This window comes from Gordionus sp. m RMFG-2023, chromosome 3 (assembly GCF_954871325.1).
Source record: "Gordionus sp. m RMFG-2023 chromosome 3, tfGorSpeb1-WG-v2, whole genome shotgun sequence".
NCBI classification, from domain to species: Eukaryota; Metazoa; Nematomorpha; class Gordioida; order Chordodea; family Parachordodidae; genus Gordionus; species Gordionus sp. m RMFG-2023.
The window spans coordinates 16,668,835-16,682,156 of NC_088777.1; the positions used below are offsets into that span (position 1 = coordinate 16,668,835).

General features: G+C 26.8%; 1 protein-coding gene across 3 annotated transcripts in view; it reads left to right on the forward strand.

Annotated features, from left to right (window-relative positions):
- The first annotated feature begins 603 nt into the window (after positions 1-603).
- LOC135927652 (polyamine-transporting ATPase 13A3-like) overlaps positions 604-13,322 on the forward strand; it is a 43,088-nt gene continuing 30,369 nt past the window's right edge. Inside the window, exons 1-9 of one of the 3 annotated variants that reach the window (XM_065463783.1) lie at positions 604-632; positions 772-867; positions 7,987-8,157; positions 10,914-10,978; positions 11,218-11,350; positions 11,442-11,527; positions 11,746-11,826; positions 11,924-11,993; positions 12,685-12,819. In XM_065463783.1, the coding sequence (XP_065319855.1) occupies positions 787-867; positions 7,987-8,157; positions 10,914-10,978; positions 11,218-11,350; positions 11,442-11,527; positions 11,746-11,826; positions 11,924-11,993; positions 12,685-12,819 (822 nt within the window). In that variant the 5' untranslated portion in view covers positions 604-632; positions 772-786. Of the gene's footprint in view, positions 633-752; positions 868-7,986; positions 8,158-10,913; positions 10,979-11,217; positions 11,351-11,441; positions 11,528-11,745; positions 11,827-11,923; positions 11,994-12,684; positions 12,820-13,322 lie in introns of those variants that run through there. The other 2 variants (XM_065463785.1, XM_065463784.1) reach the window with 2 other exon arrangements.

Here is a 13,322-nt window from a genome sequence, read left to right on the forward strand (position 1 = left end):
CATACCAGTCAAAAAAAAAATTGCTAACCCGTGAGGCACAGGTCAGTTTTTTTTTCAATGAGCTATTAATAGGTCTAGCTCTTCATCGAGGCTTAGATGATGTTCACATTTAAAATTTAGGTCTAATCCTTTTTGTGCTTTACAAAATAAAAACTGTTAAAATGGAGCTACTTATTATCACTTTAGGGTGTGAACACTATATGCCTTAAAATTTCCAATTTTCTGTGGGGTTTATAAATTATTTAAAATAATTTTAATGGGTGTAAAGCCCCACTTACTGTATTAATAAAAAGAAAGAGGATTCAAGTATAACTTCATAAAAAATATTGACATTTTGATAAGAAAGGAGCTCAATATAGGCCTTAAATAAAAAAAATAGCAGGAGAACTTAGCCCTCCCCTCAGTAATACATCCTTGATTTTAAGTAATTACATTATTGGACGCATACATATATTTAATCGGGAGATATTCTTACTAGAATCGATGCCCTATATTTGGACACTTGCTTAATTACGTTGTGTTCTTTATTTCTGATCAAAGAATATTTTAGGGGTTCTTGATTTATTTTAATTACAGAATTTCGATAATTCGCTGCTTTTTAAAGTTTATCATGATGACCAGCTGTTTGTCTAGTTACGTTAATTATACAAATATTTATAAACATTGTTTACGATTAACAAATTCTATTAATTAGCCCTTATTTTATTTTAATTATAATGTTTACCCCCATTATTTCACAAATTTAATTTTTTTTAATTATAATAAATAAAGAATTAAAATGGAAAGATGAAATACACACTACTGATAGATGAGAGTTGTGGGGTTATGAAAACACAAATCTTTGATACTGATAACAAAGAATTGCTGGTAAAATGATACTAATTTATAATGAAACTTTTTTTATAAATTTTTTTTCTATATATTATGACAAAATCTTTTATTTTTATAATTAATAAAATTTGATAAAGAAATTTTTTTGAAAAATAACTTTTTATAGGCAATAATATATAGAAATACATCCATTAATTGATATCTTATATAGTTTATTTGTTATAATAATTCTAAATTTATGTAGATATCAGGGAATTTTAATTTAAAACATTAGATTATAAAATGCCACCAATCTATACATTATAGTTTGAATAAATTTTATAATTTAATAATGATTTTTATGTTGTGTTGTCAATTGGTAAGCTTACTTTTGTATATGATAAAATACATCTTTATTGATAGTAATAATAATCATATAAAAATATAAAAAAAAATTAAATATTTATTAGAAAATTTAATAATAAAATATCTCCATGTTCTAAAAATGATGTAAATGAACATCATTAGAACTTTGATATATATGTTTCATAATAATAAGTTTAGCATTTCCATTATACCAATTTTTCCCTTAATAAACTAACTTATTCTTCATCTATACCTATTATTACCATAGGCTTTTACAAACCAAAAAAAAATGGGTTCCACTACATAGTTTTACATTATAAATAAAATACATTTTATGCAAGTTTGTTAATCAATCCTTTTAAAAGGATCCAATCCTGATCATGATCTTTTCAAAAAAGGATCTAGGTACATCTTTTTGAAAATAGGATCACGTTGTTTTATAAATAGGATCACGTTGTTTTATAAATTTCCAAAAAATTTATGGTCAATGCAAAATTAAATAATATAAAAATAAATTAAATATAGTGTAAATTTATTGTAATAGAATAATATAACAATAATAAATATTTATTTATAATTAAATTTATCTAAATCATTATCATTCAAACATCCACGTATTTCATTTAGAACTTGTGTTAGCTTTACTAAGCAAGCACTCCACAAGAGCTCTTGATGTCAATGGTTTGTTATATTCAATAAATTTTTGTTTAAATTTACATAAGTATTAAAAATATTAATTGAATCATCATTTCAAGAAAAAAAAATTATTTGAGTTTTGCAAGGAATTTTTCTCAAAAAACTATTAATTTCATCTACAATTATTTGAATAAACACCCTATGACAAATAAAGTGACATAAGATGATGGATCTTTAATCAATCTATGTATTAAATATATGATTGCATCATCCTGCACTTCTGTAAAGTACATCACACTGAACAATTTAGTAGTTGGTTCATTAATTTCTAGGCGGGCAAAAAAATTGGATGGGGAGGGGGTATGAATAGGTTAAAAATATTTTTAAAACATTGAGCAGAGTGGGGAGGAGTGAATTTAAAAATTTGAGCTAAATAAGCAGAACATGTTAAAAATGATTTTTTTAAACTTTATAATATTGCAGATTACATAAGTTTAGTATTAAATATATTAAAATAAATAAAGAGCCTTCAACCAATAAAATAATTTTAGACATTGGGTGGCAGGTTAGGCAAATTTATTGGATAAATGGGTGGGCAGGTGAATTAAAAGAAAACCATGGCGGTCAGGCAAAATGAGTTATTTTTTAAAAACAATGGACAGGTAGGTTAGACCAATTTATTGGAATGGGTGGGCAGGTGAATTAAAAAGAATCCATGGCTGTCAGACAAAACGGGTATTTTTTTAAAAAACAATGGGCAGGCGTTTAGTCTGAAAAATCGCCCATTGCAGACCTTTATTACTTTTAGCAGATTCTCTTATCCCTGTCAATTTACAGGGCCCATTCTTGCAAATAGTCAATTTGTTTACAAACTGTTCTTAACTGTATTATGACTTTCCGCCGGCATGAGGTCGTTTTGTTTTGCATCTAAGCTAACCAATTCTTCAAGCTCAATTAGACTTTCCATTATTTCCCTACTTTGTCATTTGAACATGCTAACTCTTTGCATATATTTTATCCTGCATAATCAATGCTTGTTTTTACCTATGCCCAGCATCATTTTTGTAGAGCATTATTACATGTCACTATGTTTGTTCACACGATCTATCTCACAGAATTTTCGGAATCTGAGTCTGAGTCTTATCCGCCAGGTGTCTTTGACTTTGCAGAAAGTTCTCTCAGCTTGTTCATATATTTTTTAATGATACATTTTGATATGGCTCTGAATAATGTTCTTTTATTGAAAAACAACTGAAACTCCTGTGAAATAGATTGTAAACGATTGTTCAAAATAATTCTAAGCATACCACCACCCCTCTAGCCTTCATATAATTTTGTCTGCAGGTTATGATTTTAAATGAACTGCCTTCATCCATTTTGAATACGAATTTCCTGAAATTTACCAATAAAAAGTCTAATAGTTAAATAGGGTTAACAGTCTGTAAATATTTTGACGATTTGCGAGGGCGGGTGGTTATCGCCACTCAATCAATCGATAGGGGTAAAAAAATCTGTCGAGAAGGGAGAGGTATCGGAAATCATCAAATTAACAATACCATTCTCATTGTTCTGTACGATACTCTCCATGGAAACTCAAGGTGATGCACGACTCATAAAGGATAAGTTGACTTAATAGTTAATTTAGGTAAGATATAGAAAATTGCTAAATAAAATTATTTTTTAGAACATGGAGACATACTATTATTTTTTAGAATATTAATATTTGTTTTTTTTAAATACCTTTTTTAACATGATTGTTATTTAAATAAGTTATTCAATCATCTACAAAATCATGAGGTCATACCGGACCCAGTCCATAGATCAAATAAAGGTCAGCGATATTCCACAGAATAAAATAAATTAAAAAATTTGGCCCAGAACTGTTCTACAGTTATAGATATAAAAAAACCAAGTCTAGCTCTTTAGAATGTTATCTTGAGGAAATAATATGCTTTCATATATATTTAAATTGTCTAATTATCTCCTTTTTTTTATCTTAATAAATAAATTTATATAAAAAAATGATTTTAATGTTACCACTTTATTAGTATAGTATATTTAGTTCATATTTATAGTATTTTCGATTGATATTTTTGTATTACCTTTAACATATATTAGTAGTTTAGCCAAATAATATATTTCATTATTGTATTTTATTATAAAATCCCATAATTGTTGTGTAAGCAAATTCACAAGATAATGCCAAAATATTAAAAATAAATATTTTACAAAAATAATAAAATAAACAATATTTATCCCCAATGACCAGTAGTTTCTATTGTGTAATACTTCCTTCAGCTTCTTGACTTCTATCATTTTCTTTCCTCTCCTTTAGCTTCATTTCATCGTTATTGTTTACTACGTCCCCTTTGTTTACTTTCGGTTCTCTCTTCTACTTCGTACTCTTCGGTTAAAATATTTTCGGTTCTTTTCCTTAATTGATCAATATGACGTATAATCGTTTTACCCTCTATACTTTATATCTTAGTCCGTTTTAATAATGGCTTCATTCCATTTTTTCTTTATTATTGTAAATGCGCGACCACATTTTTTTCATTTATCTCGAATTTTTGTGTAGTATTCTAACTTCTCTTTTATGTTCCCCTGTTCTAATATATGGTTTAACAATCCTCTAGGTAATTTTGTATTATTTCAGCGGTACTTTGTTAATTTTCTGTCCCGAGTATATTTCGGTAATTGTAGAAAAAAAGAGCTAAACTGTTTTATAAATACCCCTCGTTTCTTTCCAATAATGAATTTGAAATGGCCCAGCATAATCAATATGTAATAGGTGCCATGCTTATGATAGTTTTGACCAATTTTGAGTTGATGTCTTATGAGGCATATTGTGTTGTTCCTGGCATTCTCTACATTTTTCCACCCATGTTTCTATATCTTGGTTTATATTAGGCCACCACACGTACTGTCTTGCTCTCATCTTCATTTTTACCATTTCAATATGTCCTTAATGTATCATGTCTAACACGTTTATTGTTGTGGTATTATCATGTTAGTTTTCCATAGTAAACAACCTCTCTCTCTCTTTTGTGATTTCCTCTCTTTGTCTAATACTCCTGCATGTTCGTATTTTATAGGCCATCCCTCTATTGCATGCCTGTTAGTGAGTACCTCATCTTGTATTTTCTTTCAATTTCATTTGCACTCATTGGTGTTTACCTGTATTTAATCTAGTATTTCTTCTTTTGATATTGTGGTTCCCTGCATAGGTTATTGAGATAGCCTGTCAGCATTGGCTATTTGTCGACTACTTTTGAATCCTATTTCATATTGTTAACCTGCTAATAATATAGTCCATCTTTGTATTCTGGCAGTGGATGTTTTGGGCATATCTTTTCTTAGATGAAACAAACTCATTAATGGCTTGTGGTCTGTTAAATTTGAACTTTTTTCGATATATAAATTCTTTGAATTTTGTAAACCCAAATATGATGGCAAGAGCTTCTCTTTCTATTTGGCTATAATTTTTCCCTTACCCCCTTCTATATGTGATATTACTGCCACAATTCCTATGGCTGACACATCTGTTGCTAATATAATAGGTAATTTCTGATCATAATTTTGTAATATTGGATACTACTATTTCTTTATTTTTTTTATACGCCTCTTTGCATTCATTTGTCCATATCCAAACTACTGCCTTTTCTAATAATTTATATAATGGTTTGGCTTTGTCTGTAAAATTTGAAATAAATTTTGAATATTATGTTTCTGATTCTAATTGTTTTAAGTTAGTTGGTTTTGGTGCTTTTTTTTACTTCGTATTTTTTTCTGTAGTTGTAATCTCGTTTTTTGTATATTGTGTTCTAAGTACTTGACATTTTGTTTGAAAAATTTACATTTTTCTATCTTTAGTTGATACCATTTTTGTCTAGACATTTTACTACCTTTTTTAAATTTGTTTCGTGTTTCTCTCGTTATTATAATATCATCTAAATAACAAGCTACTCCTTCAAAACCTTTTAATAAATTATCGATGACCCGAAATTGTACTGTAGAAGACGATATCCCAAAAGGTAGTCTTGTATATTTAAATAATACTCTACGCGTATTTATTACAAGATATTTGTGTGAGTCTTCCTCCATTTTAATTTGAAAATAGGCATCTGAGAGATAAATATTGAAAATTTCTCTCCTTTTTCTAAACTGGCTAATAAATCTTGGATTCTTAGTATTGGGTACGAATCAATATTAATATTTTGATTTATAGTTCTTTTAAAATCCCTGCAAATTCATAATGTTTTATCTTTCTTTTGAACAATTACTACAGGTGATGCAGTGAATGAATATTTTTTTCTATTACTCCTCATTTTAGCAATCTGTCTAAATTTCTTCAACCTCTTCTTTTAATGCGTATGGTACGGGATGTTTTACTGAAATTTGGTTCTCGTTTTTCATATATATTTGTGCCTTAAAATCTTTTAAAAAGTTCAATTCTTTGGTAAATCGAGGAAATTCATTTTTTATATTAATGTTATTTATTTGTATGGCCCCTTTAGGTATTTCAGTCATCATTGGAAATTTTAATTATCCATTTCCATTGATTTTTTAGAGGTCTGATATCACTGTTGTTTATTTTGATAACCACCCAAAATTCTAGATTATATCATTTGTAGTATTATTAATAAAATTCACTATTTATTTTCTACAGACTCGAGCATTGTGCCCAATTTTTGTTTCATTTATATCAAGTAGCATCCTTGAAAGGACAATTTTTTCTTCTATGGTTTCCGCCGAAGGAGTGGCAGGGATTTGGTTTTTTCTAACTCCTATTATAATTATTATATTGTTTTGAGTTTATCATTATTAACCTTTTTAATTATATTTTTATCATATCTTCTAACTGATCAATTGTAGTTTCATCTTTTTGAATTAATTTTGTGTTCTTTATAGCTGTTTCCACCGCAATAGCTATTTGAATAGCCTTATTTATATTCAAATCATCCTCGGATAATGACCTTTGTAATATTTTTGAATTTTTTAGTCCAAATATAAATTTATTTCTTAAAGCAGTATTCAAATATCCATTCAATTGATAATTTTCGAAGATTCTATATATAGTCTATTTTTTCATTTTTTTGATTGTATAGATAAAAATTATATTTTTCTATAATTATATTAGGTTTGAAATGAAAAAATTTGATTAATATATTATCTATTTTTAATACCATTTTTTACAGGATTATAAGATACACATAAATTTACCAGTATTTTGTAAGTATCACATCCTACTGTTAATAACAGTGATTTTTCATGTGATGATTAACCTTGGTTGTATGTTTTTAAATTCTTTAAGTCTTACCATCTTTGTAACACAAGCTTGAATCTGTTAGACTTTTTGCGTCATTCCTAAAGTATATTTAATTCATATTAGTATTTTCAACAGATATTTTTGTATTACCGTTAACATATATTAGTAGTAATTTAGCCAAATTATATATTTCTTTATTGTATTTTATCATAAAATTCCATTCTTTTTGTGTAGCAAATTCACAAGATTTCCAAAATAATAAAAATAAACATTTTATAAAAAAATAAAATAAACAATTTAATACATAACAATTAGATCAGTGTATATGTATATCAGAGACCTGCAGAGGTACTATTTGCACGGCCCCGATCCGGATTTTTTTCAAAAATTTTTTTCCGGCCTTGTCCAGCTCGAGATTTATATTTTCAGGCTCGGCCCGGATTTTTTTAAAATACATTACGTTTATTTTTAATTTTTATATAATGGCGATTTAAAATATTCGGTTTTAAAATATACGACCCCACCCGGGTATTTTTTAAAACAAAATTTTCGGGCCGGTCCGGCCTGGGTATATTTATAAAATTAAAATATGGCCCGACCCATATACTTGGGCCGGTTTTGGTCTACAGGTCTCTATTTATATATAAAATCAAGGAAATAATAAATAAAAATATTTGTCCAAGCCCCTCCCATTAAAAATTTCAATCGTTTTAACCCGGCTCCGATATCAGTCCAGGGTCTAATTGAATTCGAGCCTTCCCTGCTCAGTCCACATTTAAATTTTATTTTCCTTCAGCTCATGTTCTTAGCTTAGTTCCTCTGCTAAATCAATGAAGGGTTAATTGTCTAAATATTATAGATATCATCAATTTTTTTATACTACTGGAAAATAAATAAAATAATAGGATTGCACAGGCTATAGAAAATGCAAGATATCTACTTACGCGTCTTATTGTTTGAGTGTAATACTTTTCGGAATTCCTTGGCTAATTATTTTCCTAAAACCGGTTTGGAAAATTCGATTTACATACAAAAAATGCGGTTTCGAAGATGCGGGATGTGTTATATTAGAAGATGTATGTAATTTTAACTTAAAACTCGTATATTAATATTTTGAAAGATATTTATTTACCTAATAAGTAAAGTAAATATAATAATTAAAATGTTTCGATAACTCACTGAAACTCGGGGAAATTTTAAAAATTATTTTAAATATTTTTTTTTATTTAAAAAAAATAAATATGCGATCGTGTGGATATGGGTGAAAATTTTTTGATGTAATAATAATTCAAAGTTTCATTACTCAAAAGTTTTAAGAATTTCATTTTTTTTCTTGTGAAAATTTTCACAATTCTTTAATTTTATGGAAAAGGTTTGTGCTATATTAATGAGGACTATAATTTTTTTTTGTGAAAACTTTCACAATTCTTTAATTTTACATTAAAAATAGAGTATAAATATTTAAAAATTTTAAAAGGCGTGTGCTATATTGGATGCTACTAAATTAGGACTATTCAATCAAATACTAGATAATTAAGCAATTTATTTAAATAAACATAATATATAAACTGATAATAGATATATATAATTTGGAAAAAAATAGTTTTATATAAATTTATATCATTTAAAAATTTAATTAATTTACTTAAATTTGACATATTTTTAATATTACCAAAATAAGAATATTCACGTATATATAAATGAGAGGAAGATTTTCTAGTGTTAAACGGCTCGTTTTGAGCCGATTTTTAAAAACGGCTAACTCAATATTTTAGCCAGAAAAATATTGCCTAAGCCTCAAGATTTCGAAAATATATGTCTAGACATTTGTTCCTTCTATGAGCAAAATCTTCAGGCTTGGGTAATATTTTTCTGGATGAGGTATTGAGTGAGCCGTTTTTAAAAATCGGCTCAAAACGAGCCGTTTAACAACACTAAGATTTTCTTCCGCCTTAAAATCCCTCCATAAACGCTCAACATTGAGTTGGTTCGATATATCATTTGGGTCTATAAAGTTTCTGCTGTGATTGACCGAGTAATGGTCATATCCATTTTGATTAAGATTGTTATAACTTGAAAAAATATTAAATTTTAAGATTTGTGCGATCGCATATTTGTTATTTTTTAATAAAAAAAATAATATTAAAAATTTTCCCGAGTTCAGTGAGTTACCAATATTTCTTGTGAAAATAAATTTAATAGTGATTTTGTAAGTGTATTGATATTCATTATTTCTTTATTTTTAAAATAAAAACTAAAACCGAGTCTTATTCTATTTGATTTTAATATTAAATTTTTTAAAATTATATACTATTTTTCGATCCTTAAGACCTCGTTTATAGTAAGCGCCTTTGGGTCAAGCGATGCGACACACATCGTTGAGTATTTTTTAAAAGCGAGCAATTATCGGTAAAATTTATGACTGCGTGAAGCGAGCTTACTATAAACGAGGCCTAACATAGAAGCTCAAGGTTCTAACTACTATATGTCTTAAGGAATTAATTCAGGACTTATGGTTCATTGAGCCCTGTTTCTATCAAATTTTAAAAACTTTAATCAATAGCGCAAGATTTTTAAAAATTTAGAATTTTTACCGGACTATTTCTGACAATTTTATCATAAATTTTTGTTTATTTTTAAAAAAAATTTAATGAGTACGATACCGACATAATCAGGTTTTTTAAAATTTAAGTTTTAAAGATTTGCTAAAATCCCAGATTTTTCTAAACTATGAGACACATATCTCTTCTCGGAATTAGTTAACTTCAGGATTAAAATTTACCTTACGTTCAGTGATTTTGAGCCATCTTTTTTATTTAAAATCTTGAATATAGACCACAATTTGTTAAAATAACTATTGAAAATGAAATAAAAATTTTATAAGATGTTTTCTAATTTTTATAATCTTTTTGCCGATACGATCGGGTATAAAATTTTGGAGAAATAAAGGATAACACACGTGAAATTCAAAATAAAATGTCAACTCTAAACCAAGGGATATTTATTGACCATCTAGTTTTTAGTGGGGTTGGTAAAAATCGTGATTTTTTAATATAAAAATTAATGAAATCTCTATTTTGATTTAAAATTGATACTAAAAAAAATCATAAGCCTTGGTAAAAAATACCTCATTAATCGATCATACTGTCGAATTTATGAATAACCAGTGGCGCTTTTACAATTTCGGAGGGCTCAAAAAAAATTTTAGATATAAAAAAATTTCCAATTTCGGAGGCTCAAAAAAATTTTAGATATAAAAAAATTTCAAATTCTCCTTCCCCACTAGTGACACCACTGCGAATAACCGGTTAAATTAGAAATATTAAATTGACTTAAAAGCATTAAATTTTATTAGTTATGTTATCAATATTAATATTTGATTTATAATAATTTTAATATATTCTAATTCTTGTATAAAATTTAATTAAAATTTTTAATTTTAATACTCACAATGTTTGTTATTGTTTAATTGAATTAATATTTTTATAAACTAGAATTACTAATAGTAAATTGCATCTAAACTATTCTTAGTATCAGCAAAATATAATCTGTTTTGCCCGGTCCGGTTTCAATTTTTTGCTAAGGTTAAATTTTACTATCGGATGATGGGTGTACTGCTTCAAGGCGATTTGGTTAATTAGCTAAATTAAATTTATTCGAGATTATCTTATTTAATTCTTTGTGGCCTTTTAAAATACAAGCACGCTAGGTTACGTCTATCCACTCTTTCTTCCAACCCTTACATTTATATGGCAGACATATATATACATATCCTATGGAGCTGCTAATATACTTTTGAAATATACACTACTAAATATACTTAAATTTCTAGAATAAAACCGGCCACAAGTATGTCATTCCATTGAAGATCATTTTTGTGGATTCTCAATCAGAAATGTAAACAAAAGATCATTCTTTATTTTGATTAATTTTATTAAAATATGATATTAACCCTCTGCTAGTTTTTAAGCTTTTTAAAATTTAATTTGTTTAAATATAAGAATATATTAAAACTGGTAGCATAAAAAAATTTATTATTGTATCTGTGATGTTAAAATTTCAATAAGTGCCTTCAATATTTTACTTATAGTCATTCTAATTATTATTATTATTAAATACCTTACATATAACTTTAGTTTGTGTCAATTACTACCTCAAGATATTGAAATCAAAAAGAAAAATTGCAAATTTAAAAATGTTAGCAATGATATATCTACATACCTTGAAGCAGACGATTTTGAAGTTCGACATGATTATATCGATCCTAAAGTTTAAAAAAAATTATGTTTATAGAAAATCATAAAATGCATAGTTTTTATTTATTTTACATTCTTTTTAAAATTTTTTTTATTTTTTATAGACGGGGTCCTTCAAATTTATCTATTTTGATTTCCACTTTTCCCGTTTCTATTGGAATCCTCATGCCCAGAACTTCCAAAGATTAGAGTATAAAATTTATTTACCATGGAAATATTTTAAATATTAACATCGAGTGAATGCAGAATTATAATTCTTTGTATTTTATACATTTCGCCGCGAATTTGCGCTAACTGTGAATGCAGAATTATAATTCTTATCACCAAGGTTTGATACATTTTTTAAAAAAAATTTTCAACTTTCGTTTTTATTTAGTCTGCCTTTTTTAAAAAATATCATTGTTTTAGAGGCATAGACAAAAAGTTACTGTGTTATCAAATAGTTGAAGATTATTCTCATGGCTTAATTCCTCAAGAACGTGTTCAAAGGTCAGTTATATATTTTTTCAAATTTTACTAATTAAGTAATATTTTGTAATTATAAAATAAGCATTTATTTTTATATTTGGCTTTAACATATTTTTAGATCTCACATATTCGGTCCAAATGAAATAGAAATTGAAATAAAATCCTATTTCACCTTATTTTTCGAAGAGGTATTGTAATGCTTTATTTTTTATTATAAATATAATATTCCCCCTTTTCTAACTTGAGTCGGACAAGTATTATCTTAATTAATAGGCAATATATTTTTTAACCGAACATTTTTAAAATTACTTAGGTCGGTACTCCCTTTTATCACAATTTTAAATTGTATAATGCGCATATAGTCATTTTTCAAATACTTAATATCCTTTTTACAATATTAATCGGATAGGGGACATTAGGCATTTAAAAAATGACATTGGTTACCAAAAAAATCCATATATGTTAGCGTTATTGTGTTATTTTTTCAGCTTTAAATAATTTTTGAAGCGCATTTTTTGAATTAAAAAAATATGATTTTGCTTGAAATATATACTAGCATTTGTATAAAACATACTCTGTAATTTTTAGAAAATTTTGCGAATTTTTGAAACTTTTTTATATAAGTTATAAATTACTCAAAAAAAGTTAACGACAAAATTGCTAAAGTTCATAGGGTAGGTGTAATATATTTCGGGTAAAATCAGATTTTTAAAATTAAAAAAAAGTGTTACGAATCATTTAAAGTTGAAATAACAACACAATGACACCAAAATTAAGCACTCATATATATTTTAAAAAAATAATGGGTTAGATATGCTCATATTAGACATATTCTATTAATTTCTAATCTCTTATTTAAAAAAAACATAACATGAATAGATAGTCTCTCCATTTTACGCATTTCAAATTTTCAGCGTCGTCTTATGGCTCTGCGATCATTATTATTATTACGCCTCTTGTATAATACTTATCACAACGATTTCAATAGCTGTATCACTTTATGAAACCAAAAAAGTTTATAATGATTTATTCACTTTATCTCATATTTTTTCTTTCATACGTTATATAATAAAGGTGTTTCAATTAACCCATCTTTATAGGCCGATCTATTGATTTTATCATTAATGTTAAAATCTGACGATTCATTTATTAAAAATGTATATACATTAAAATCAGCTGCTGTCAATGTCATGGCTGTAGTAGACGCCATTGAAAGGCATAATTCATATATGTACACTTTTTATGGATTTTAATGTCATTAGATTTTACCATCAGTCAATCCAATTCTTTTAATATTAACATTATTGGAAAAATGTTTAAAGATAAATCAAAAAAATATATATCAATAAAATAAATGTTTTCTATGATTCAATATTAACATTGTATCATTAATAGACACTTTTCCCACACCATTATATACGTATCGGACTATTGAAAATATTGGCGGATACCCAATATTAAAAAATATTTTGGATCATTCCATTAAAATAAGATAAAACCTATTCAAGGCAACCTTC